Raw genomic sequence first — 24717 nt, 5'->3', positions numbered from 1 at the left:
CTTTTGTTATCCTCGGATCCTTTGCTTCTTTCTCGTCTTTTCATTTTTCAATCACCATTCATGAGTTTAATACGATAAAATAAAATTCTAATTTGCTAATAATATGGCACTGATAATCTCACAATAAGTATCGAATCTATAACATTTTAGTTATCAGGTGAAAGCGTGCGTCATTACTTTACACTTTCTTTGAGTTCTCATCCTCTTTACTTTCGCGTCTTCTGAGGTTAATGTTATGCTCTTCAAATTAATTTGAAATTTGCCGAGATAAAGATCTTCTTATCATTAACACCTCTTGCTCGAATTGTCAGCAAGACCTTCTTTAGTACTCAATGGTGTATACTTTTCATATGAGACAAGGAGAGAAAAAAAAAAAAGAATTACATTCCCCTCTCTTGAGATATCATTAAATGACACTTTCAACTATTAATAGTAAAAAAAGGAAATTTTGTCCCATCTATTTATATTATATTGTTGGCTCTTGAAAGCTCGGGGGATGAGACGCCACCATTCGTTCAATACTAACTTGCCATGTCAGCTTTTTCACTCATTTCTTGACTCCTCATTGAAAGTCAATTCGAATGCATTCATATGGAAATATCTATTGCAGTAAAGAGGAATTTATTTCGTTGGTTTTTCATATGAACATAAATTATTCGTCAATATTAGAACAATTTATTTCCCCCGTTTTCATATGGAAATAAATTAATCTCCATTATTCCTTTCTTATTTGTGACGTTACATTTCCATTTGATCTTAGGGATCAGAATTATGGGGGACCAGAGTAGCCAGGGCTGTGGTATGCATTCCATGCTAGACTTTTAATGGGCGAAGACCGACAAGCCGTTACCCATCCGTTCCATTACATGCTCCAAGCAGTGCTTGCTCTGCATCGTGGTCGGCAGTGTGATCACCACCACGTTTTGCTTTGAACTCCCGTCCAAGCCAACCACAACCACCGCCAACTAATCTAGCCATCACATCATTCACCCAATAGATTCATTTGTTTTGAAATAAAGATTGTGGGGTTGTTTTGGTTTCAGTGTCCGTTGGATCTCTACCTCCAAATTGGCTGGCTGAGGGAACTTATCGAGTCTTTCACATCAATTGATCTGCTTGAGTACGTCAATTTGTGAGTGGGGACGACGTCCGTGCACTATCTAGCCCTTGAGTCTCTGATTTATATGATGAAGCTCTATCGAGCGTAATATGGAATAGAAAGTCCGGCAATTGGGGTATGTTGTTGTAATTTTCCTTTTAATAGTTGACATGCTGATTACTTTTTTCTTTCTAAAATATTTGATTATGCATTGAAACATCCTGAATGGCGGTTGTTAATGGAAAACACTTATACATCAGGATACAAGTTGGGAGCCAATTGTATTTTATGTCGGCAATGAATCGAGTGAGTATAGCACTAGAGGTCCAAGCCACAGTAACTATGGTGTAAATGTTGTTCCAATAAAAGAGTATGCAGGAAGGTATGCTTGCAGTTTTCCAAATATGTGTATCCTTGTGAGTTTCAGATGAATTTTTATACTCAGATTTTTGATGATTTAATCAGTGGGTGGATCCATAGTTGATTAGAGACGTGAACATAATAATGCTGAACAAATTGATGGAGATGCAGTGTGCGTTTCTTTACCTGTTAGAAGCTTGGATGCTCTCTATGATGATGTGATATTTAAAGATTATTATATTAATGTTCATGAATTTAATTTAAGATATTAATTGAAATTATGATCGTAATTCCTTATGTCTATTGCAAGCCTGAATCAAGGAAAGCCTTAATTGAAGAATTACCACTACAATCAAATTCTCTGATCAAGGAAAGCTAGCAATCAAAATCCTCAAAGAAAAGCCAAAATTGAAGGAGAAACGTTGCATGCATGGGTGAAAGAAAGTTTTCAATATTTTATTAATTCCTTCTCCTTCCTCAAATCTCTCCATTGATTGTTTTCATTTCTTTGTCAAGAAGTTTTCATTTGAAAGGAAAGTAGGGAGGAATCACTCATTCTTCAGAGTATACATATGTACATGTACACTAAGATATTATCAAGGAAAATTATTCTCCAAATCCTATTTTTTTTCCTTGAACATCGATACGGACTAGAAGAAACATGGATGATAGAATGATATGGAGAATATATTTTGTCAATTTACATACTAGATGTAAAAGGAGACCCGATAGTGATAGAATATGGTTGTAGATTTTTGGAAAGCAATAAAATTGTGAATATAATTTATAAAATATCAATAATTGAACTGTAAGTCGTCATTTCATTACATTTTTTATACATTTTACAAAAAATTAGCTAAAATACGTAAAAGAAGGCGCCCGCATAATACGCGGCTAAAAAAGCTAGTTTTAATTAAAAAAAAATAACTTGGGCTTCGCCCTCTAATTCACTCAAAAAAAATTAACACTGCACTTCACTAATCATATTAACATAAAATAAAATTCTTATAATCATAAATTTTTAATTATTTTTTCAATTTCATCCTAAATTATTTTGTTCAATACTGTCCTCAACTTGTCACAATAAATTGACATTTGGTCTTGTTGTTTGAATTTATGTCCGGCTCATCGGCATGTAAGTAGGGGTGGCAATGCACGCAGTACCATATTTGGGCAAATTGTGCATAAAAAAGATCGTATCAGAAATGCCTAAACCCGAACATGACACGTCTATTAAATGGATCAAGATATGATAGCACGGACATAACCCTTTCACCGTGGTTGACACAAGCATGACACACTTAACCCCTTTGATTATGTGTGTCTAAATGTGAACATATATAAACACTGACGCAATACAACTCAATTACCTGAAATGAACATATTCATACAATATAAATATAATTAAACGCAATAAACACAAGTTCAAACTCTCAAACCCAATAAAGAGTGAACACAAAGTGAATTTGTATATTCTTATAAATATTCCTTTTGTCAAAATTTATATATTCTTACAACTATTGCACAATAATAAGTTTATCGAAAAATCAAACATCAAGGTAGATAAATCCATGTAACATTTAGAATATGATGTAACAAAAGCTAAATTAGGATGTACCCGGAAAAATAAAAATAAAAAGAAGCTAAATTAGGTTGAAAGTGGAAGCACCTTTTTTTTTAGGTAGATGAAAGTGAAAGCACTTAAAGGTTAGGGATTATACAAAAGATTTTTTCTTGCCAAGCCAACATGGCCGATAGGATTGGTGTGTCAATTTTTGTCACTAGAGTGGAGAGCCATTCAGAAAACATCAAGGGTTTGATAAGAGTGTATTTTATCCAGAAAATAGAAGACACCTCGTCCCCCTTCATCCCTGTTATTTAGAATTAGCTAATAGATTAATATGTTATTGGGTTCATGAACGGTCTTCAGCCAAAGAAGTCTTCATGGAGCGGTGCCACCACGTCATCGTTGCCAAGTGATGTCATAATCCAATCAAGATGTGATAGCCGGAAAAGCACGCCTCATAGTGATTGCCGTATACAGCGATCTCAAAATTTTCAAAAAACAACTAAAAAGTCTGCCGGATTTTTCTTCGCCCGCCTGGGGAAGTGAAGATAGTCAAATACAGCAGAGGATTTTTGTAGAGGGTCAAGCAGAAACCGCCATTGAAGCTGAAACAACCATTTAAGCTGCTTCATAGGAAAATACAAACATCGTCTGCACCGAGATGTATTAGAAGCATCGGAACCACATGGCGAAGAGATCAAGCACTAGAACTCTGTTGATGATAGTGTTGGTCTTATCACTATTATGTTACGTCTCTTTTCATTATTTAGAGTTAATGGAAGTGCGATTCTAATCAAATGTAAACATTTTTTGGCATTATTTATATCGAGATTTCTTCCGGATCTCGTCTTCCAGAACCATGGCCTCATATAGTTCATCTTGATTTAAGCTCTTGCACTCCATGGATTCTCACAGTTTATTATGACCAAGAAAGTAATTTACGGATCTAATTCTCAAAGCAATTTACGAAGCTAATTTTTGCCATTGAATTATGTCGTTGGCAAATTTAATTGGTGGGCTGGGCCGTTCACTTAGCCCAATGGGCTCAATGACAATAGCTAATTAAAAATGGTTTTCGTAGAATTATTGTTTGCTCAACCAAAATTCCTTCTTCAATGGACCTCGGCCTCCCATAAATTATTGGTCCACCCACTGTACTTTTCCAGCGGTGGAGGCTCTCCGTGGCCCTTACAATATCAGCCCTGCCTGCGCGCTACGTTGATGGTGCATTAATTCTCCAAGATGGGCCATTGAGGTCGCCCTTCTCTCTAGCCGCTTCTCCAAGACCCACAAGAAAGTATCTCGGGCTTCGGCCTGAGATGCCCCTCCAATGCCCAAATTAGCCAAGAGTACGAAGGAATTTAAGAGAGTTGAGGATGTTATGCCGCAGGGGCACCTCGTTTATAATAGTGGGGAGGGTGGTTTGGTGTAGTGCGGCGTACGCAAACATCAACGGAGGAGGTTCGATCTAGTAGTAACGGGCCTAGGCCTTTATGGGTCAGCATGGGCTCATTATGGGTTCCACGGTATTTCTTATGTGGGCCAAAGCCCACAGGCCCATCACGCACGATCGAGCATCCCTTCAAGTTGAAGAAAGAGATAAAAGTTGCAGTGGGATGTCAATTATTTATCAGCTCAGACTGGATGAAAGAGCATGAATATGAACAGATCAAGAGGTGGACGTCGTAGTATATATGTATGGATGGATTTATGGACTGTTTATTGATGTTTAATTCGATGTGAGAAATCAATGACGGACTGAACTAGTCTCTAGAATTTACTCGCCTTAAGCAAATATATTGACTTCTTTGAATATTCATTTATATTTGCACCCATAACGTTGAAAAATGATCTTGTTATTAGCCCCCTTAATGATCTCGCCCCCCAAGTTGAAATCCTAGGTACGTTTCGTAGTAGATCTTGAGAGGCTTCGCACCTGATGGTTTACGTCGGGAATCGTCTACAGTAGTCACCAAGGTTAGACAGACCACAGTGATATTTGGCCCAGGTGAAACCTTCGACCAAGAGCGGAGTATATTTTAAAATAGTAAATATTATAAATGAAAAAAGAAAATGTCGGAGAAACATTCATTGAGCAATCATAGCCTTCATAGTATAAGAACATGGTATAGATTGTTCGCGAAAATTGAGGTGATCATGATCTAAATCAGGAAATCATTATAGAATAGACATGTTCTCTTGATCATAAGTCAGTGACACATTTCAAGTGGTAATCATTGTCTTCTTTGTGGTTTATATCGATCTATCGATGTAATGTAGTCGTTGAGTAATCATTGTCTCCTTTAACTAATGAGAATCACTGGTGTCATTTGATTGTGCAACGATAGACGAAATAAACAAACAAACAAATAAATAAATAAATAATTTCTTTTGCTTTTCAGACTCTTTTCAGGATAATTTAATCTTGGATTTTTTTAATTATTGATCTGAAGATCGTACGAATTATTGTGTTCTTGCACGTGCCTGTAGCAAGTAGAGGGTTTGATGGCACGTCAAGAACGCGCGAGAAAACAAAGGGAACCATTCCTCATCTAACTAAATCGATTATTGAATTTGAACACCAAATAAAAGATTAACAATTTTTTTTTCCATATGCACCTTGCTACTTGGAAGTTTACTGCCCTCTGATTAATTCAGTTCGAACTAAACCGGCCTACTAAGAGATAAAACTCTTTCAATCATGAATTTTTTCTATTTATGAGGCTTGGACTTGAAACGTTATTTGAGAAAATAAGTGCCGAATCGCTTAAATCGAACTATTTCGTTAAAAAAATAACAAATTTAACCATTTATGCTTCATTACAAGGGGGAAATGATTTTCTTCTTTTCTTTTTTTCCCGTCTTTCCTCCCTTTTGTGGTTGAATGAACCGAAAATTTAGTAAGGGCAAAAAGGAGAACCTAACTATAAAACATATATATATATATATATATGTACACATTGTGTATAAGAACATAAGATTAATTTACACGTGCCTTTCGTCTCTCTCAATTGGATACCAAAATCTTATATGATGTAGAAAAACTTTGGATGGAGTTAGACTCTTATGATCATTATTGGGAATACGTATATGAATCTAGACCACGATATACTTGTATTTAATTTATAGAGAAAATTTTTATATGAGTCGCCATCAGCAAACTCAGAATTTAATCGATGTCGGCCAAGTCAATGATTTTTATATCTGTCAATATATATCAAAGAAAGAAAAGGAAATGGCCACCAGCAATTGCAACTTGCCATTTTTTCTTCAACAAGAACATATAGGTAGGTATGATATGCTGAATTTTAGAGGAAAAGCTATGATATGTAAAGAATATGAAAAGGTGGAGAAGTGAACCAAAAATTGTGGCCCTTTCATCATCTTCTCGGCATATATATGCAATCCCCACTAATTAATTGATCTTTTAGTTCAGGAAATATATTTAAACCATTTTACCCAAATGTTAGTTTGAAATTAAGATAAGCCTAAGAAAATCATTCTTTTGAGCATTAATTTTACATAATTTAAGACAATTAGTCTTTGTATATAAATATATATATGGGATGAGAATATCCGTGATCTCACCGGAAAAGATTTAGAGAAGGAACAAAAACACTAACGCTAGTTAGAGAAGATCCAATCCAATAATAGAATTTGCTCGGCCATTTGAAAAGGGAGAAAATGACATTTTTGATCCTATAAATTTAGCCTACGGTAATTTTGATCCTCTAAGTTTTAAAAGTGCCGAATTAGTTCTATACATTTAATTCGTCAGGCAATTCTAGTCCATTTCATGACTTATAGGACCGAAACTGTATTTCTTTTTCAAAACTTATAGAACCACATTTTAATTGAAAGGCAACTTATACGACCAAAAATGTCTTTTTAAAAAAACTTATATGACCAAAATTGTCTTATAGAGTAAAGGTATAGCATTGATTACGTAGTTTTAAATCTTATAAGACCAAAATTGATTGAATGTCAAACTTATATGACAAAAAAAATCCTTTAAAAAAGAGGAAAAGTAGCCACATATAGCATAATTTTGACCTTATTTTCATTTCCTAACACATTTTAAAAGTTGTCACGCTCTACCACGAATCACCATTTTATTTCAAGATCTAGCATATCATTAAACTCCATCTAAAAAAACTTCATGACGTCTTATAACGCCATCAAACATTACTAACGATGGGTCCTTCTTCCTCCTCCTTCTCCTTCATGACTCTGCCTTCCTAGCTCCTCCAAGTTTCCACCGATTTCCTCCTCCCGCGGCCCTCTCCAACTCCTTTCCTCAGCAATCTTCACCGTCGCCTCTTCTCCCCTCCGAGGAGTCTCCTTCTCATCCTTTTTTTTCTTTCCTTCGATTTCTCCACAGCGAAACCTTAGAAATCGAAGAGCAAATTGATAGGATAAATCCTTTTTAGTTTCTCCGATTGAGGGAGAGGAAGCAGGTTCCGGTCGTAGTCGTTTCTTGTTCGGGTTGGTGGGGTTGGTGTTTTGAAATTCATTTGTCGATTGTTTGAGAAAGAGCGAACAGGTGGCAGTCTTGACTTGCTTTTATGTTTGATTGCGAGAGAGGGAATATGTGATGGTCCCAACTATGACACTTTGGAGAATCATTAGTAAGTTCCCTTATTTCTTTACTATTATTATATGCGATTTTCCTCGTTTCTTTATTGCGTTCGGGCCTACTTCTTTACTACATCGAAGAAGACAAATGACTTAGATTATTCTCTTACTTTGCATGTGGCCTTAAATTGCATGCTTGAAGTTGTCGATTTATTCATTTGTTTTCTGAAATCAAAGTTAAACAATGTAAGCTAAACACATTCAATTACTTCAATTGTTCACAACCGATTACTTTATTTGATTATTGATAATTAATGATGATTACTTTAGTTGAAGGTGTTAGTTATATTGTTTGTTAACTAATGATTTTTTTTTATCTTTTATGATTATTTCATGACAATAAATTTGTGCTGATAATTTTTATATGCTTTGGCTATTGCAGGGTTTGAATTGAGTTTGGTTTGAGACTACACCATGGAGGATATATGGTGTTTAGGCCACAAGTTAAGTACATTGGTGGTTCATCAACCATTTATCATCTAAATGTTGATAAGGTGTCTTAGGTCGAGTTAAGAAGTATACATGGTGAATTTGTATATAAGGAACCAAAAAAGATGTGGTATTTGATCCCTAATACTAGTTTGGTTGTTGGGTTGTGTGACATGAACATTGATGTTGAATGGTGGAAGATGATTGAGTATGGGATGAAGCATAAAATTGTGGATATATATACTGAAGTTGATAGAAAAGCTAAAACTTATAGAGAAAATGATGGAGCAGAGGATGACGATGATGATAAGGATGAATATGATCCTTCTCAACTTGCTAGTTCAGATCATGACGATGATGGAAGCACAAATGTTGATGATGGCTTGAGTGACTTAGGTAGTGAAGAAGATAATGAAGAAATGGTTCTTACCTAGATGATGGGAGCATGTAACATTGATGTTGGTAATTATGATGATTGGGCTGAAGAGGGAACTGATAATGAATATTTCGGTGATTATTTTAATTCAGACAATAAGGTGCTCACTCATAACAATAGTGGAGATGAGGGACAGAAGAAAAGGAAAAGGGGGAAGAAAAAGTACAAACCTTTTAAGCCCAACAAGCCCATTGATAATGTCGAGTTTCAGAGAACTTGATATTTGAGGGCCCTGATCAATTTAAGAAAGTCGTGCAAGGCTATGCCATTTTCCAAGGGTTTAACATACTCTGGAAGAGGACAGGAGATACGAAGATTGAGGCTATTTGCAAGAATAAAGAATGCACATGGAGAATCTATGGCTATTGGACTCTCAAGAAAGAAGGCTTTGATGTGAACAAACTTGAGGGGAATCACGTTTATTCCAAGACCTCAAAGAATAGCCAAAAAACCTATAAGTGGTTAGCAAGTCATTTCTTAGAAAAGTTTCGAGTTGATTTGAATTGGAGAATTCCAGACTTTATACGAGCGGTGAATGTGCAATTAGGAATCACAACTACTAAGAGTACATGTTATAAAGCTAGATATCTAGCACGTAAAGAGATTCTAGAGAACTTAGAAGAGCATTATAACTTGATGCCCTTTTACATAGCTGAGTTGAAGAAAGTGAATAGGACTAGCACATTTGAGGTTGTGCTCGATAGAGGGAGTCCTGATGGTGCAGCCAAATATAAGAGGTTTTACGTATGATTTGATAGCTTACGAAAGGAATTTTTAGAAGACTGTAGATCAGTGATTGGGTTGAATGGTTGTTTTCTAAACTCTAAGTTAGGGGGTCAACCGTTAAGTGCTATAGGTAGAGATGAGAATAATCAAATGTTCCCATTTGCAAGGGCAGTGGTGGAATGAGAGAATGAGAAATTCCAGAGATGGTTTCTTGATCTTTTAATGAAAGATTTGGGAATTAAGGATGGATATAGATGGACAATCATCAGTGATCAGCAAAATGTAATCATTTCTATATAAATTGATAGTTCCTTTGAGTTTAATTGCCATATAACCATTATTCAGTGGCTTTCTTCTTCTTCTTTTTTATATATTTTTTAAATTGTGCAAGCGCTTGAGATGGCAGTAACGGCACTTCTACTTTATGTAAAACATAGAAACTGTGCTAGACATATTTATGCTAACTGGAAAAAAAAAAACAATAGCAAAATGGCTCTGAAGTCCCTTTTAGGAGAGCAATCATGCGCACAATTGAGGCCAAATTTTTCAAGATAATGGAAGAGATGAGAGCAGTATCAGTGAAGTTATATGATCAGTTTATGTAGGTCAGTCCTTAGAAGTTTTGTAGAGCTCTTATTAGTGAATCGAATGAACGTGAAATTGTTCACAACATATGTGAGTGCTTTGATGCCTAAATTTTGCAAGCGAAGGCTAAACCGTTGATAGATATGTTGGAAGATATTAGAACTAGATTGATGAAAATAATGGTCGAGAAGAGGCAGTTACTGATTGGGTCTACTGATGAGTTGTGCCCAAGGGTGAAAAAGAAAGTTGAGGAGGCCAGGGAACTAAGTAGGCATTGTGCCATTGTATATGCTGAGGAATCAAAATTTCAGGTTGTTGATCTTGGGGAAGGTTATGTGATTGATTTAAACAGAATGACATGTACTTGTAGAAGGTGGAACCTTAATGGCATTCCTTGCCTACACGTTGTAGTTTCATTGTTTATTGGAATATAGAAGAATCTGAGAAGTATGCGCATGAGTACTTTAAAAAAGAGATGTACTTGAAAGCATATGAGCAGCCACTTAAACCCCTAAATGGTAAGAATTTGTGGGCTAAAGTACAAGATCCATTAGTGTTACCTCCACAAGTGAAAAGAATGCCAGGGAGGCCAAAGAATTCTCTAAACAAGGATGCCAGTGAAAAAGAACCTACAAGAAGAAGAAGCAATAAGAAAGAAAACAACCAAGCTGAACTTTCCACAACTCATAAAAAGAAAGGAAAAAAGGAAAAAAGAAAAAAAGATTACCAAGCTGAATCTTTCACAACTCAGGTAAGTTTTTGGTAGTAGATTATATTGGTGGAATATGTTCATTTTATGATTTGTTTAAGCCTGAATGCATTTCTGCATGTTGGACATGTTAAAAAGAGGAACAATACTGAGATAGGAGACATGAGTCAACCTTCTATGCATGAGGTGATTACACGGGACCAACAACGTCCTGTTGTCCCAGAGGTTCCTTCTATTGGACATTGTTGTGTTTATGATTTTAGACCACCAAAGTTACAGGCAAGTTGGATAAATTTTACGTTAATGGAATCTATGCAACTTTCACTACTTGCTCTTTAGTCATCCAATTCTATTTGCAGATAAAAATGAAACAAATTGCACCAACTCCTGAGGCACAAATATTTAAAGAAATTGCTTTAGCTAAGAAAGGTTGTGAAGTCCTTACTGCAGATAGTTGCAATACTTATGTCTGTGTAAGTTGTACAAAAATTATCAATTATTATTTTAATATAGGTTGAACACCTTTGTACAATTTAATGATGTGGGTATATGTTATTCTTATATGCCTGGTCAACCAATGAGGATCTCTTATATCGGTGAGTATGGAGGGCAATTCACTGCTACAACTCAAACCCAACCATATCCTCATCTGCAAGGACAACAACAGAAGCAACAAAGGCAAGTGCAACAGCAATGAAGACCCATAACAAGGGCTCAACTGAAAATATTTGGTGTCGGACGAGAATATGGCAGTCAGCAGAGCAGTGGCACACCCCAATCTGATATTGGAAGATTCAAGAAATAGAAGAAGAAGAAGAAGAAGAAGAAGAAGAATTGAGCTTGGAGCTTGTAGTTTTTTATGTAGGCTCTTTCACAGTTGATGATGGACTTTTTTGCTCTTTTTGTGGTTATTGATTAGGATATTTAGTCTTGGGAATCTTGTGTTGATAAAAATGATTCAGCTAGATTGTTTTTGTGGCAGTACTTGTTGGGTTAAGATGGAATATAATGCATATGATGTATTTTTTTGGTGTAAAACTTGTCTATGGATATAATGAATGGATCATGAGTATGAATTGAGAAGGGAATCGCCCAAATTTGCTCCAATTTCGAATCTTTCTACCAAAAATGAGAGCTAGGTCGGGGATTACAAGCTTTCTCAAGCTGCTGCTTCAGAACTTCGATGTTTTCACCGGGTAATGCTCCTCTGCCGAAGTATTCAAACCTACCCATTTCGAATTTAGCTCAAAAATTTGAAAAAAGATCGAATTTTTACAATCTTATATGACATTGTTCTTGAGCTTTGTTGTTCTGTGTTGGAGCTGATTTAGTTTCATGTTTAAGTTGATGTTATGGGTTGGCATTTTGGTTGATGACTTGCTAGAATTCCTTGCATTAGATTGGATGATTGGTAGTTGATGATCTCGATATCCGATTCTCCAAAGTTTCATAGTTGGGACCATCGCCTGTTCCCTCTCTCGCAATCAAACATAAAAGCAAGTCAGGACTACCACTTGCTCCCTCTTTCTCAAACAATCGACAAATGAATTTCGAAACACCAACCCCACCAACCCAAACAAGAAATGATTGTGATCAGAACCCACTTCCTCTCCCTTAATCGGAGAAACTAAATAGGATTTATCCTATCAATTTGCTCTTCGATTTCTAGGGTTTTGCTGTGGAGAAATCGAAGGAAAGATAAAAGGGATGAGAAGGAGACTCCTCGCGAGGAGGGGAGAAGAGATGGGGGCAAAGATTGCCGAGGAAAAGAGTTGGAGAGGGCCGCAGGAGGAGGAAATTAGTGGAACCCTAGAGGAGTAGGGAAGGCAGAGCCATGAAGGAGGAGGAGGAGGAGGAAGAAAAAAAAGAAGGACCCACCGTTAGTAACATTTGATGGTGTTATAAGACGTCATTAAGTTTTTTAGACGGAGTTTAACGATGTGTTGGATTTGGGAATTAAATGGTAATTCGTGTTAGAGCATGATAACATTTAAAAACGTGTTAGGAAGTGAAAATAAGGTCAAAACTATACTATAAAGGGCTATTTTCCGTATATAAAAAAAAGACATGCATATATCTCCCATTTTTCCCATATGTGTAATCTGCAAGATGATTGCAAAATTCGAAGACTCTTATGGATAACTCTCATGGTTTTTTTTTCTTTTTTCCCTTACCACGCATAATAGATGAAGTGAATCCATAACAAACCTTTGTAATAATCGCATCCAATATCCTATCTTTGACATCTGAAGAAATTTAGGTCATTTCTGATGACCGATTGACTCTCTCTTCTTGAAAAAATGGAACCCTTGGCAAGATCGACCGCGAAGATCCGGTACCACGACCAACAAATAAAGAAAATTTTATAATTAAGGAGAATGTGTCCAGGGACCATGGGCTGGTAGAATAATAAGGTTCTGATTTGTTAGAAAACCATATAACACCATCCCCTCGATCGGATCTAACACAAAGCATCCACTCAGAACTAAGAGTTCTTGGATTTGATCCTTGCCAATACGACTTGTGTGTCCTTTTATTTCATTTTATTTCTTATCATTATATTAGATACATGGACCTCCCTCATAACTGTGGAAAAAATATGGCCCATTTTAATTTAGAAAAACATTATACACATGAAGAATTATTATATTGTAGATCGATCTATTAACTAACAAACAAATGGTATACCTTACTCCAAATTATTAATGCCGCAAATACACATAACGCATTTCGAAAATATGTAAACATAAATATTAAGGATTAGATAGAAGTATTTGGAATCTAGGTCCTCGATGGTTTGAGCTTATTTTGTGCATATTATAATAAGAAAATTTTAAGTTACTGAGTTGGAATTATATTATATTTTATTCAAGAGATTTTTTATTTATTTTTTTTGTTGTAGGGGAAGTCCATGACCTAATACAAGAATATAAAATTAAGCGAAATAAATAAAATTCAAGTCTCACTGATGAGAATTGAATTCAAAATTTCTTGATTCAGTCGGGTCTCATTCAAGAGAAATTTTACTACATATTAAATATGCGCTAATCATACGGAACAATGATGACAATTTTTTGAATGTACTCCAGTTGATTATATATATATATATATATAAAGGAGATAGAATTGAATGATTTTTTTTCTTGGTAGTTAATGAATACCCATTGATGATAAAGACGGGCGCTACGTAAAAAGACCGAGAGAAATATTTACAGGGACGGAATAAAATAGAGCAAATCCACCTAGATTACTGAAATGAAAAATATAATGTGATAAAAGCACATCAAATAAGCACAGATACAATTGCAAAAATAATTCCAGTTATTGTAGATATGTTCTTGACGTCTTGCAACTACACTTTGTATGGACCCAGTGAAACTAAGAAGCAGAATTATACGTAATCTATACAGAGATTGTTACTAAGTGAAAACAAAGGAGCAGAGTCAAGAGGAGTCTTGAACCGGTATCCAAAGCATGAACCTTTTACAGACCATAACCTTTAGACTAACTCAATCAACCTAACCCTAAACAACTCAATCTCTAGAATAATCAAATTAAAGTAGCTAGGCTTTCTTGATCAATTCAAATCAACGATCGGCACTGGGGAGTCGAAACCTGACAAAAACCAAAAAAGAAGAAGGCAGAGCCAGAAAAGGTAGGTTTTTGCATGTAGTGTTGTATAGAATTCAATGACATCTTTCACATAGAAGGAACTCAAGATATAATTATGATTTGGTTTTCTTTCGTAGGTATATACACACACACTGGTCCTCCGCCGTGCATGCGGAATTCCTTTCGTATTTTAGTAAATTGAAATCTCGAATTCATTCATTTTGCACATGCTATATCTTTCGGTCTTCCAATATTTATTTTGCAACCCTCGTGATAATTGATAATATTGATATTTTTATTTCTTTTTTTTTCCCGCTTGCCATGGAGAACTGTCTTTTTCTTTTTACCTACTTTTAATGAAAAATTAGATGAAAATCTGCGCGTTGCGCGGACAAAATTACTAAGGAACTTGAAGGTAAAAATCTTGAACTCACCATTCCCAAACTGCTGTCACCTTATTAGAACAAAGAGGTATTAGAGTTATATCCTATCACAAGAAAATCGGTATCCAACTCAATTACAGTCTCCAAATTTATTCAATCAAATCAATGTTAAAAAAGAATTTAAAAAAAGAGAAAAAAGAGATATAATATTGTTGCTTTTGAATTAAGTCCAATAAGCAAATAAATTTTTTACCATTCCAAAACCTCAATCACCTTATCAGAATAAAGATTTATTAGAGTTCTATCTTGCTAGAAGAAGATTAGTATCGAAGTCTGTCAAAAGAAGATCGATATCGAAGTCAATTATAGACTCTAAATTTATTCAATAAAATGAATGTTAAAAAAGAATTTAAAAATAAAATAGAGAAAAGAGATAAAATATTGTTGCTTTTGAATTAAGCCCAATAAGCAAATAAATGACTTACCATTCCAAAATCGCAATCACCTTATCATAACAAAGAAGCATTAGAGTTATATCTTGCGAGAAGAAGATCGGTATCGAAGTCAATTACAAACTCTAAATTTGTTCAATCAAATCAATGTTCAAAATAACTGGCCTTGTTGTTTGTGACCCAGTCGTAACCCTCCATATTGACCCCCGTTGTACTTGCCCAAACCCACACGATGGAAGAAGTCCTCCTCTTAGTTTAATATATAATATGCATATCTAAGATTTCTCTAGGAGAATATATTATAATGTATATAAATATAAACGGCTTCTATTATATTATAATGTAAATGTCATCATATTTATTTATATATTATAACCGTTGATTGAATTATACTCTATATATAATCCGACCGACTATATTTGGATATAATTTATATCTTCCATTATATAATTAAATAAGAAAATATTATGAATATATTCAATTAGAACAATTTATATATGAGAATATTTTCATGATATAAGAATATAAAAAATTTCCTTAATCTATAGGCGATGATGTGGCAGTGCTCCGTTTATATTTTTAATGATGTGGCGGCATGAGAATTCGGCTCGGGTTTTATTTTCATATATATAGATTGGCTACGAAAGCAAGAAAAGTGGGATGGTAGCTCTTGCTGCTTATATAGGATTTTTTTATATATATAGTAGGAGAATATATTAGAGAAGATTTATATAATAAGATAAAACTATAAAAAAAAAAGTTATGATATGAGGAATTTTCTTTAATAATAATAGTAATTATAATAATACAAAATATAATATAGAAGATATTAGAAATCGTACAAGGAAACTGATCTCAATAGTAATGATTATAGTATAAGATATAAGATATAAGATATACGATATAAAATATTAGAAATTATACAAGTAAACTGATCTCAATTATTACACCAAATCTTTAAGAGGAAGAGCAACAGGAGGCCACAAACTTTATTAATTACTACAAATAATAATAACAAATAAAAATGTGAAATATGAAATCACCAAAGTGTGCATTGAAAAGACCTCCCAAGTAGATTATTTAGGAGTCATTTTCTCCGGCTACCACCAAACTATTAGTTCTCCTTGATCGTAAACGACACTATGCAAGAAACTGATCACAATTAGAATATCTAAAATTGACGTTGTGGTTGATATATATTTTAACCGCGGCCGGTTCGGTTTGATTGCGTGAGATGCTCGGGATCGGTGTTTAACCAAAAGCATTAGTTTCCTCACGTTCTCACCTACCCACCGCACTTCTCCAGTGACAGTTGCAATGAATCACATCTCCAAATGTGATGTGAGATTGTAGTGTGTGGACCCAACCCCAACCTCACCCCACCCCATCCCACCAACAAATTAATGCTTCCGTTCATTGCTTTATTATTATCCTGACCACGTTTAACTCTGTCAATTCTGCTTCCACCATCGACAGATCGGAACATGATGTGCGGTCGCTAGCTGAATGAAACATTCTGTCACTTTCCCGATCGATCGAGAAGATTCCAGTGAAACCGTAGACCAAGAATCATTCTCGCAGACGATTAACCGTATTCTTGAGTTCAAGGGAGCGTGCGTCCTGCAGCAAGCTGGGATTAAGATGTGTTTACCTTCGAAACGGGAAAAATTCAGTTTTATATCTACCCGATGTACCCATTATAGGGTGACATAGCGAAGTTACGATGTTCTGCCCCATTTTAGTAGTCGATAATTGCTCTGCGGATGTATGTGTTCGAAGATTTTCTCTTGTGGAGAGTTTTCCGAAAACAGTTGAAAAGGCAAGACCCGACCTGGTTAGAATCGGAATCAATGGTGAACTGAGCGTCAGGCGCTTGTACTAATGCAGTACAATGAAGCAAGAGACCTTTCCATACGGAAAAAGTCCGTAGATTGACATATTTTCCTGATATATGGCGTTCACTCATGCAATACTTCAATGAACTTTACAACATTTAGTTTCGCCTTTTGCCATCAATCGAGCACAACTTGAGGCCCAAGGAAGGATGGAAGAAATCTCCTGATATGAGAATGGAGACCGGATAGACACCGATCTTTGTCAGTGATGATAGCGGCTTTAGCCTACTCGGTGCAGTTTATACCTCACGTGTGTTACCATGGCCTCCCCGCCCCGCACCCTACTTTACATGGATTGCAATAAGATCTTCTATCCGGATGAAAATGATTCTGGCTGTCTTGTGCATCTTTCGAGTTCTAAATACGTACAATGCAGAAAAGCTTGGCTCGAGAAGTTGGGCGTGGTGACATAAATAAATGTAAGCAATCACAGAAGAACGATGAAGAAGAACCTGTTTATATTGTCATTTGGACCTTTCTTTCAGGCTTCAATCATACAAAGGGAAAATTTCCAGTCTCTTTCCATCATAGGCTACATCACAATTATTGATATAATTATAGAAGTGTGAGTACATATAAATTACAAGAACCAAAAAATTTATCTTCCATGTTCAGCAGATAAAGCCAAAAACCAAGAGGAGAAGAAAAAAAAGGATAAAAAAAGAAGAAGAATGAATTATATAATCAGGCTAACTATAATACCACACACTTGCAGCCGGGCTTGCTTCCTTCTTTGCAGGCTGTAGAGCTAAAGGGAGGTATTACAAGAACGATCCTCCCCGTAAATTTCTTCCTTCTCCCTTCGGGTATTTATCTGATACTCGTTGCCTCAGCAATTTTACAGAAACTTCTACTTGTCCTTCAATAGGCCCCATGAATCTTTTAGGGTTCGTTACCACACATCGCGAAGATACCTCCCACTCATTTGCAAATTCTTCACCAGGCTCTCTGCCTTCGAGCTGTCGAGAGATCCCTGAGGTGAAACAAAGCACGAAAATATTACTTACTCATATTGATAGTCAGCTCTGAATTAACTTCTGCTAGATTTTAGCAAAGCAAACATGTAATAGAAGACAAGGAAAGATATAAAGACAATACGTATGGTAAGAGGACAATAGATGGATCGTCTATAGAAGACCCACAAGGAAAAGACAAATTAAAAAGCAATGCCTTCCTGAATTTAGAAACACGGAAGAGATTTTAGAGAATCCAATTTTTTTTTTAATTAAAGAATAAAGAGCATAAGGAAGAACAAATATTTTGCTAGCAGTTGCCAAAGATTGAAAAATATCACAATAACTCAAAAGAGATAGCAAACAAGCAATGACATGCCGGCTTAGGTAAGGAAAATGATTGAGAAAGTAAACCATCTTAAATCACTTGGCCTAAAACATGACAAATAGAAAGAAAGAAACTTGTGGACACAAACCACGCTGGTTCAAGCAACATATTCATATCCACCAAATTATTTATATTTATTAAAAAAAAAATGATGACAACAGCAACACATTCCTACCAATCAAAACAAAACTTATCAACACATTCCTACCAATCAAAACCACCCATTTTATCATATAGTCATCGATCAAAAAATGAAAAGGTTGGCCATAAGTATCACAATCTGGTAGGTAATTAGACATTTGAAACTCACTGATGTGGATATTACCTGTTCCTGCGCGATTGTGTGAAGGGTTCGGTGGACGTCCCTGGCCATTCCTTTAGCATCACCACAGACGTAAATGTAGGCTCCCTGAGATATCAGGTCCCATATCTCCGAGGCCTACACAAAGGACAAATAAATAAAGAGATTTTATCAGCTGATAGTTTCAACCAAAACAAGAAAAAATTGCGGGTGACAAAAACTGGGTTAGGTGGAGTTGAACAGACATTACCTTTTCCATCATTTTATGTTGCACGTATTCCTTCGTTGGCCCCTCCCGTGAAAAAGCGACGATTAGCTCAGATAGAGCACCGGCTTCGACAAAGTTGTTCAACTCGTCTTCATAGATAAAATCCTGCAAATTTAATGAATATATATTCAGACCAGTTCCTCCATTGGAATTCTGCCAGCATAGGAAGAGGATGTGTGCCAAGGGAGTTTACTAACCATTTTGCGATTCCTGCACCCAAAGAACAGCAAGGAAGGTCCCAACTCTGCACCAGCTTCTTTCAGAGCAAACCTTTCCTGGAAAAGTGGAAAGAAATCTATCAGTATTTGAATACATGAAGATATGCAGATTAGAGAAAGTATACAAGACTCTGCTTATATAAACCTGTAGGAAACCCCTAAAAGGTGCCAATCCAGTGCCAGGGCCGATCATAATGATTGGAACTGTAGTATCTGCAGGAAGCTTGAAGTTTGATTGCCTCACGAAAATGGGTGCCCAACTGCAATCCTGGCTCTTGCTCAAAGGAACAGCATTCTGCAGAACAAGCATAGAAAGAAAAGAAAAGTGGGCTTGAAGTGGTAAGCACCTTCTCTCAATCCCATTTCATTAAGGATGAAAATGGGCCATTCTTTCTTCACAATTTTTCACTTAGTATTTTCAAGGGTATCGGCAAGGGAAGGTCCAGGAGTAAGCGAACATATCATAAAGAAGAAATACCTTGATCCAGGTTGAACAGACTCCTTTGTGAATCCTTCCTGTTGGCATTTTCTCATAAACCAGTGCACAAGTCACATGGATTGTGGATGGAGCCATCCTGGGGAATACACGTGAAACTCATATGTAATGGCAACGTATGGAAAAGAGCAAGATATTATGATGCACCATATTGGATTCTTTATTTATTTTGAAATTAAAGCATTTGAGGCTGCTCATTTCATAATTTGCCCAAGCCTAGGAAAACAGATATGAAGGCATAACAGAAAACTTACTTGGGGGAAGATGAGATTGAATAGTATCTGGGTTGCAAACGAGGAGCAACTGCCGCAAAGAAGACACCGAGTGGGGGCTTGGCGGAAGGAAACTCAGCCATCACTTCGAGAAGGCTCCTCTGACTTGCGATGACCCATTGCGCATATTCATCCTGTAAACATATATTTACACATATTAACATTGAATTCACATTAAGTACTCTAACAAATATATAAAATATAGGAATAAAAGAAAAATTATCAATTGATTATTCACAACCTTTCCAGCAGGCGATGCAAGATGCCTTAGTTTGTCAGCTTCAATAGGGTCTGAGGCATGAGCGGCCAAGGCAAGCAAAGCAGACTGCGAAACATTTGAACAAGTCAATTAAGTTAGGAAGAAAGTTAACTAACTAATTACTAACAAAATGAAGTGAGATTTCCAAATTAAACAACTAAGGGAATCCCTCTAGGTAGAGGACCCACCTTCTTGGGAGAACTCAGAAGATCAGCGTATTTAGTCAAGGCTGTTCTCAAAGTACAAGGTGGGAATGGTGGCGGCAAGGAGCCTCCACTAAGTGGTGTTCCATCCTCCTTATCAGTATGGACGGAGAAGTAAGTATCTGGTGATAAACCTAACAAGCCCAACGCTTCCTCCACAGTTTCAATAAGGTTCTCGCAGTACACACCGACATGATCTCCAGTCTCATATCTGAAAGAAACCGATGGTTTAGTGAAATTTATTTTGCCCCTAGCAGCAAAGCATATAGAATACTAGTAAACTTTCTCCGTCACAATTCGAAATTAAAAGCCAACTGAACAACTTACGTAAGTCCAGTGCCAGAAATGTCAAATTCCAAATGGGTGCATGAACGATCAGATGCAGGAGTATGGAGCTCTTTTCTTACAGCAACATTAGACCTTCAGGAGAATAAGTAATCAGAATACACAGGCAAAATATATATATATATATATATATAATAAAAAAAAGGAAGAGAAATCCACTCTTGTACATAGCACTTAAAAAAGAACTCAATTCTTTGTTACCTGCATGGATGTTGAGCATCGATAACTGCATGACCATTGGAGAGGTGCTTCTCTTCAATTGGTGCATCGGCAGGGTCATGGAATACGACCCGATATTCCAGAACAGCAGCAGTATAAGGTGTAGACACAGTTGTCATATCATCCTCATCCCGAAGCAGCTGGTCTAATTCTGGCCAAAGCAGTTCTCGCCTTCAATCATGAAGAGTATAAACCATTAGATTTTCCAAGAAGCATCACAACTGCATATAACTAGAGAGTTGCTGAGCATAAAGAAAGTTTAGCCTTCTTAATACCAGGCAGTGAAGTCATCTTCAATGCACTGATCATCATCTCCAAGACCCACCGGCACTAGGCGCTTCCCACCTGGAGATGAGACAAATATGTAATATGATACATCACAACCAAAATGAAAATGACTGAGTAAGAGTACATCATTTCCGTGTAGTAATCATTATGCTAGTTCTACTTCACCCAATATGTCTATAAAATAATTATAAAGGAAGGAATATATTGTAGAATTGACAAAACAAACCCAGAGATATAGGTCCATTTTTCGCTTATTATGGCTTTCAGAACTAATTAAATAAAGCAGTATGAAAGAGGCAGCAGATGAAATTCCACAAAATAGATTACTGCGCATTTTGCGTCAAACTTTAAGTAGGATTTGCAAACAAGAGTAGAAAAAATAATCCTACATTCGTTTAAACAACAATTTAACCAGTACAAATCTTCAAAGAAAAAAAAAATTGAATCTTTAAAAGGTATCAGACTGGGATTGCACAACCCACCTTGCTCAGCAAGAAGATCATCTACCACCTTAGCCACCTGTTTAACAAGAAAAAGCAGAAAATTCAAATTAAACATAGTGTGGCAAGATTAACAATGCACCAGAAAGAGATCTTCAGATGGGCAAATGCTATACACATCTTGATTCAAATCTACGAAAATGAGAAAGAAGGTAGTGATGAATGACCTTGTTAAAATGCTCGTATTGTCTGTTGCCAAGGCCAAACACACCATACTGCAAATTTTGAAGCCACTCCCCTCTCTCATTCCCCTGGTCACAGCAATAAACAAATCAATCTCTACATTTCATGCTGAAAAAATGCTGAACCACCCGCTATTATATCTAGCTAACGAATTACCTCGGTAAACCATTTATAGAACCTCGCGGCATTATCTGTCGGTTCACCATCTCCATATCTACGGGCACACGACAAGCACCAAATAAAACAAACGATCCAACAATAACCAGATGTAAGATACGAAAATCTAAAGTCGCTCGAGGAAAATTAAAGAATTGACACTCACGTTGCCAAAAAGAAAAAGGCCAAGTTCTCTTTCTTCAATTTCTCCTCGTACTCTTCGTCGTCGCCGGCATAGTCGTCCTGGTCAATTTTCCAGCAGATTCAACCGGTCAACACATCATTCACATGCATATCAACTACAATTCAAATCAAAAGTATCCAGAAAAGGCGGGAGAGGGAAGGGGAATCAAAGAGAACGCGGAACAGAGCGTACCATATCGACAACTTTAAACGTTGCCTTCTCGTATCTCGCTTTCGCCTCCTCAGCTAGAGCCTAAAGTAAGAAACATCAACCATCCATAAGTCAAACACGGTCATTGCCAGACTGAATCGGATCATTTGATTTCAAATGGAGGGAGGGAATTCAAGCAAGCTGGAGGAGGAGCTGAATTAACTTTAACAGACCTTGGCAAAGCCTTCAGCAGTACCGGTCTGGGTGCCGAAGAGGATGGTGACCTTCTTCTTGCCATCGTCGACCTCGGGCTCGGGCTCCTTGAGGATGAGAGGCTTGGGGGGCTGGACGGCCTTGGACTTGGGAGAGCCGGATCGGCGCCAGACGAGGATGACGACGCAGCCGATGAGGACGGCGATGGAGGTGGCGAGGATGGCGGCGAGCTCGCGGTTCTCGAGGATGATGGAGGCGAGCTCGCTGGCGGACTCGGACGAGGAGTTGGAGAGGTCGATCTTCCCCTTGATAAGGGCGGACATGAGGTCGAGCGCCGAGATGGAGTTCGAGGAGGACTGGGAGTCCATAAGATCGGAGCGGGGCGGTCGGAGATGGATTCCGGCGACGGTGGAATGGAAGTAGGTGAGGAGAACTGAGGAGGGAAGAGGAGGGAAGGGGCAAGTCTCTCTCTGCTGTAGGGGGAAGTAGGTGTTTGGTCGGACAGAGAGAGAGACTGAGGAGAGGAGAGAGAGAGAGGAGGGGAAGTTTATAAGGCGGGGGTGGGGGGAAGAGACCGGCGAACGAACAAACGCCTACCAAACTCGACCAGTCAAACAAACCCACCTACTCCCTCCTCGCTTAACCATGGTTAGATTCCCACAACATGTTTTTACCCAAAAAAATATATTAAAAATAAAATAAAACCAACTATTTTGTTATTTTATTGATGTCTTAATTTAGTCGTGCATTTTTTCAATAAAAAATATTTTCTTAGAAAAAATAATTAAGGCAGTTTTCGATCCGATGTAAAATTGGGATTTTATGGGGTTTGTATCGTATTTTACGTAGTTTGAATGTAATCACTTTTTCGAGTTAAAATTTAATCGTGATCAATAAAGACTTTGCATTTGATACATGTGGAATTCTCAGATTACAATTGTGGGATTCAATTATTATTTCTATAAAAATAAATTATATATATATTATAAGTGATATAATATATTTACCAAATATAACAATGTCACATTTCGACTTACAATCAAGAATGATTCGATGATTAAATTATAATCTTCACTTTTTTTTAGTTTAACAATCTTGAACCATATGCCCCCAAATTTGCTATTTTGACTTGGTACTGAGCATTGTTCTCTCCGCTCACATGATGGTTGGGATCTACTTCGTCAAAGGTCCATTGTCAAGGTCGGATGATTATGCATCACCGAGCTCACGCTGGATTGCCATTTTATGCCCATGAAAATTGAATGTGTCCTCACCATTTACCAAACACGCCTGCGGGCCTTTCCCTGGTTGTAATTCATCGAAAACAGACTCGGGACAATGACTTTGTCAAGTAACACCACACGGTGCTTCTAATGAGCATCATGCTTGCTCTCATTCACCGAGAAAACTGGAGCTACTGGATAATCAGTTAACCGCACTTAGAGCCAAATGTCGACGTTTCTCCTACGATAATCATTCCTAAACACTCAATGTGAAAACACATAGTCGAATAATTTTTCATGTTTTTCACCGAGAATCTCATTACGGCAAATGCTTAGGTTTCCGTGGAATCGATTACCTCTAATTCTTCACATCGTTTTTTTGTTTAGGAGGTACAATGTTTGGAGGAAGATGCTCGTTTATGTCCTTGTTGAGTCGGCACAAGTAGAGAGGGTGGGGGGAAAGTAGGGAAATCAATGTTGACATGGAGCTAGCTAACCTAACCAATGCAATAATAATAGTGTAATGAAAATGGGAATGAATGAATGAATGAATGATGAATCCGTGTCTCTGTCTTTGGCGCGTTCAATTTGAAGGTCAAGAATGGTTCTTCTCATTCTGGCAATAGTCCAAAGCATGAAATCTGTGGGCTGTATGAGTCAATAATGAGTTGCCCCCATTAAAGTTTCTCATTTTCAATGTGAAACATCCTTTTATTACGTCATTTTGGATTTGACGCTTTTTTTTTGCCCTTTCCGTTTTTTACTCATTTTTGGCGTTTGTTTCAACTCATTTATTTTATTTTTCCCTCTTTTCTTTTATAATTTCTTTTTTTCTTCGACATATTCACGCTCGGTATTTGAACTTATTATTGATAAACTCAGTTGTTACGAGGTTTATGTATGCAGACAACATTACTATGAAATGATTAAGATATCTTCTTCACATACGAATATATTGTAGTACGCGAAATATATATGAAGACAACCATTATTTGTCGATCATATTTTCA

The 24717-nt window shown here is 36.8% G+C and overlaps 1 protein-coding gene across 1 annotated transcript; it reads right to left on the bottom strand.

The window, feature by feature from the left end:
* Positions 1 to 17324: 17324 nt before the first annotated feature.
* On the bottom strand, positions 17325 to 23021 carry LOC116188087 (NADPH--cytochrome P450 reductase 2). The gene is made up of 18 exons (XM_031517224.1): positions 22505 to 23021; positions 22314 to 22373; positions 22104 to 22180; positions 21938 to 21995; positions 21766 to 21849; positions 21581 to 21617; positions 21086 to 21155; positions 20793 to 20981; positions 20574 to 20666; positions 20232 to 20457; positions 20026 to 20109; positions 19767 to 19918; positions 19495 to 19591; positions 19162 to 19311; positions 18996 to 19073; positions 18781 to 18903; positions 18555 to 18668; positions 17325 to 17861 (listed from the first exon to the last, which is right to left on the bottom strand). Exons 1-18 carry the CDS (start codon positions 22850 to 22852, stop codon positions 17781 to 17783), a joined length of 2121 nt encoding a protein of 706 aa, XP_031373084.1. The 5' UTR covers positions 22853 to 23021; the 3' UTR covers positions 17325 to 17780.
* Positions 23022 to 24717: the final 1696 nt, after the last annotated feature.

Source organism: Punica granatum, chromosome 8, assembly GCF_007655135.1.
Source record: "Punica granatum isolate Tunisia-2019 chromosome 8, ASM765513v2, whole genome shotgun sequence".
Classification (NCBI taxonomy): Eukaryota; Viridiplantae; Streptophyta; class Magnoliopsida; order Myrtales; family Lythraceae; genus Punica; species Punica granatum.
The sequence above is the reverse complement of the archived record's forward strand: the minus strand, read 5'-3'. Positions and strand labels throughout refer to the sequence as shown.